This window comes from Panicum virgatum, chromosome 2N, assembly GCF_016808335.1.
Source record: "Panicum virgatum strain AP13 chromosome 2N, P.virgatum_v5, whole genome shotgun sequence".
In the NCBI taxonomy this organism is placed as follows: domain Eukaryota; kingdom Viridiplantae; phylum Streptophyta; class Magnoliopsida; order Poales; family Poaceae; genus Panicum; species Panicum virgatum.
The window spans coordinates 53,999,733-54,003,176 of NC_053146.1; the positions used below are offsets into that span (position 1 = coordinate 53,999,733).

General features: G+C 58.3%; 1 protein-coding gene across 1 annotated transcript; it reads right to left on the bottom strand.

Moving 5' to 3' along the window:
• Positions 1-324: 324 nt before the first annotated feature.
• LOC120661302 (protein DETOXIFICATION 49-like) lies at positions 325-2,353 on the bottom strand. The gene has a single exon (XM_039940114.1). It carries the CDS (start codon positions 2,255-2,257, stop codon positions 641-643), a length of 1,617 nt encoding a protein of 538 aa, XP_039796048.1. The 5' UTR covers positions 2,258-2,353; the 3' UTR covers positions 325-640.
• Between the last annotated feature and the right edge of the window lie 1,091 nt (positions 2,354-3,444).

Sequence of the window (3,444 nt, forward strand, 5' to 3'; positions counted from 1 at the left end):
AAGGAACCTTTCCCAAAAAGAAATGGAGGAATAGGCATCGTCCAAAAACAAACAGAAGTTCATAGAAAAGAGAGTACTAATAAAGAAGTAACGTAACTTTGTTTCATCTGTTTGGGACACATTGAGCGTCAGGGAAACAAATAAGCTGAGACAAGGCGGCACACCCACTTAGGGCCAAAAGATTCTTGTTTGCACATGACAGAGATAATGACAGTTAAATCATGCAGCATTAATAATGAAATCCTAGGATTAAAGAAACGCGATTTCCACTATTAGGGATTGCTGGAACATTCAGGCCATTGATCACTTTGAGGCCAAAGGAAATACAGTAAAATTTCGTTTGGCATTGTTCTGGAATATCATGGGAAAGGGAAACACTGGCTAGCTTTAATTTGTACAGCGGGGCACTCCCTCTTCTTCACTGTAAAATCTCTCTTCAGTCTTCACTCCCTCGTTTCAAAGAGGAAAAGAGAAGCTAACAATGGAGGGAGTTTGAAGCTTTGCACTGCTACAAATCCCCCAAAAAAAAGGTCGGGTAAAAATACCAAAAAAAAGAAGAGAAGCTAAAGAAAGAGAAAACCTATAGCTAATGAATCGAGGATGCAATCATCCATGAATTGGGTCCTGCTTCCGTCGTTCGCTAGACGCAATCCGCCACCATGAACAATGTGTTCCCGACCTCTGCTTTGGCCGCTTTTGCATGGCTTCTTTTGTCCTCGTCGACAATGCCGACGACGTCAAAGCCGTCGCCGCGCCCGCCGGTGAGCTGGCGGGCGCGCTCCGTCTGCTCCGTCCAGTCGGTGCCGAGCACGGCGCGCAGCATCAGCGCGGCGCAGACGAGCTGCGCGGCCAGCATGCCGCCCCACATCCCGCGGAAGTCCAGCCCAGCCGGCCAGAAGGCCAGCGCCAGCGCCACGGGCATGCCCGCGCCGTAGAACGCCGAGACGTTGATCCGCGCCGCCTTCTCGGGCCGCGCGCTGCCGCGCAGCACGCCGCACCCGGCGGTCTGGGGGCAGTTGCCCAGCTCGGCCAGGCCGAGCAGCGGCAGCGCCGCGGCCGCCAGCTTGAGGATGACCTCGTCCGTCGTGAACATCCGCGCCCAGACGCCGCGCACGGACACCGCGAATGCGCAGGCCACGAGGCCGAGCGCGGCGCCCAGGCCGAGCCCGACGCGCGCGACGAGGCGCGCGCGCTCCGGCCTTCCGGCGCCCAGCTCGTGCCCGACGCGCGTGGACACGGCGCAGCCGAGCGAATGCGGGAAGATGTATATCAGCGACGTGGTCTGGATGAGCACGCCCATTGCCGCCACCGCCGCCTTGGGGTCGATGAGCACGCCGCAGAGGAGCACCATGATCTCGTACCACCACCACTCCAGGCAGACGGACATGCAGCTGTGCACGCACAGCCTCACCAGGCTCCACCACTCCTTGGCGCCCTCCTCCTCCTCCTCTGCCGGCGGCGCCTCGGGCGCGCCCTTCTTGGCGCCGCCGGCGTCGTCGTCGTCATGGGCGCCGTACATTCCGCGGAAGTAGACGTACGCCACGAGGAATAGCAGGAAGTTGAGGTTGGTCCAGGCGCCGCCGAGCGCGACGCCGCGGATGCCGAGGCCGAGGACGTTGACGAGGAGGAAGTTGATGGGCACGTGGAGGAGCAGCGCCGCGGCGGCTCCGTAGGTGAGCGGCAGCGTGACGGACTGCGCGCGGAGGTAGATGCGGATCGGGTGGAGGAAGCACTGCACCGCGAGGTCCGGGAGGCAGCAGAGGATGTAGGCGTACGCCGCGGCGGCGATGTCGGCGTCCTGGCCCGTGGAGACGAGGACCCGGTGCATGGCCACCCAGAGCATGCCGATGGGCACGGACGCGGCAAGGAGCAGCAGGACGGTGCGGCGGAGCGCGGCGCGGAGGAGGTCTGTGCGGCCGGCCCCGAACGCCTGGCCGCAGACGGGGTCCATCCCGCCGGCGAGGCCGGAGAGGACGGAGTAGCCGGTGATGTTGGCGAAGCCGAGCGCGAGGGAGCCGCCGGCGAGGGGCAGCTGGCCGAGGCGGCCGAGGAACACCATGGACACGAGGGAGCGCATGTAGAACAGGATCCCCGCGCCGACCATTGGCCCCGTGAGGCAGAGGATGGCGGCCACCTCGGCGAGGACGCTGCCGGGCGCCGGCCTCGGGCGGTCGTGCAGCTTAGGGTAGCTGGCGGCCGCCGGGAGGAGCGGCCTGTGGTGGCATTGCGCCGGCTCCGGGCAGTGGCACGCCGCCATGGAGTGGAAGCAGCGCGCGGCCTGCGTGAAGTCTGTGCCTGCCGCGGCGGCCTCTGGTTTGTTTGCTGCAGAGGGGCCAGCTCTGTGTGCTGGTGTGGTGGCAGGGAAGGGAGCTGGCACTGGCAGTGTATATATAGATGCTTGCCCGGCCTGACATTCTATCTTTTGGATTTTCCATGGGCCCAACGGAAAAATGGTTCCATTGTAAAACACGCACCTGGCCCACAAGGCAGAGAGATCCAGCTAGGATGCACAAAGGACACGACAAGCCCGAAACTAATAGCCACTAGTAACGTGTGAAAATAAGCGGTTTATTTGTAGGTTTTCAATACGACCAAAGCGTAATCCCAACTGATTTCAGGCTGACTTGATGTACCACGTGGAAATCAAAGGCTTGTGACGACGGTAGCAACAAAATTCGTTGACAGTACTGTGCTCCTCCAAGTCCCAAACCTTCAAACTCGGCAACTAGGCACCACACGCTGAGTTGAGCCCATTGGGACGAGCCACAGCTCAAGAATTTTGGTACAATTAGCTTTCGTGATCACTAGTTAGCCGAGCAAAAGGGGAAGCTGCTCACTCCACGCTCTTACTCTCACAGTCACACGTGGGAATGAAAACCAAGTAGCGGAACAATGTAAAAGCACCAAGTATTCTCCTATACATATTGGTTGTACGGAAGCTTTTAATGTGACAACCAATAAAGCTAATCTCTCTGTCTGTTTCTGATCTTCGAATATGGCGCGGTTAAGCCATAGTTAGGTATTTTTTTCTCCTTTCCACACACGAACAATTAGTCGTCCAATCTACGTGCAACAGTTCACCCCCTCTATCCTTCCTCTAGCCGGTTGCGTCTTCTCCCTCTCCGCTCCCTGGCAGGCGCTGCCCCACGGGCCACAGGCCTACCAAGAGTCCGGCATGGTAGATCTTGGCGACATCCCCCTTGGTAACCCTTCCATCGTCGCTATAGCTAGTATCGGTCTCATCCTGATCATACATGTTGATTGTTATTCACCATCGCCACGTCTAGATATCTCAACCAAGCTAGCCTACACCGTTGCGGTCACCCCCTAGTCACATTGTGTTTGAGCCCCCAGCCTAGCAGTAGCCTAACCTCGTAGGAAATGTTGCTAATGTTGGAGAAGAAGCGGAAAATCAAAGGACAGTGTAAGAAAAAGGGGAAAAGA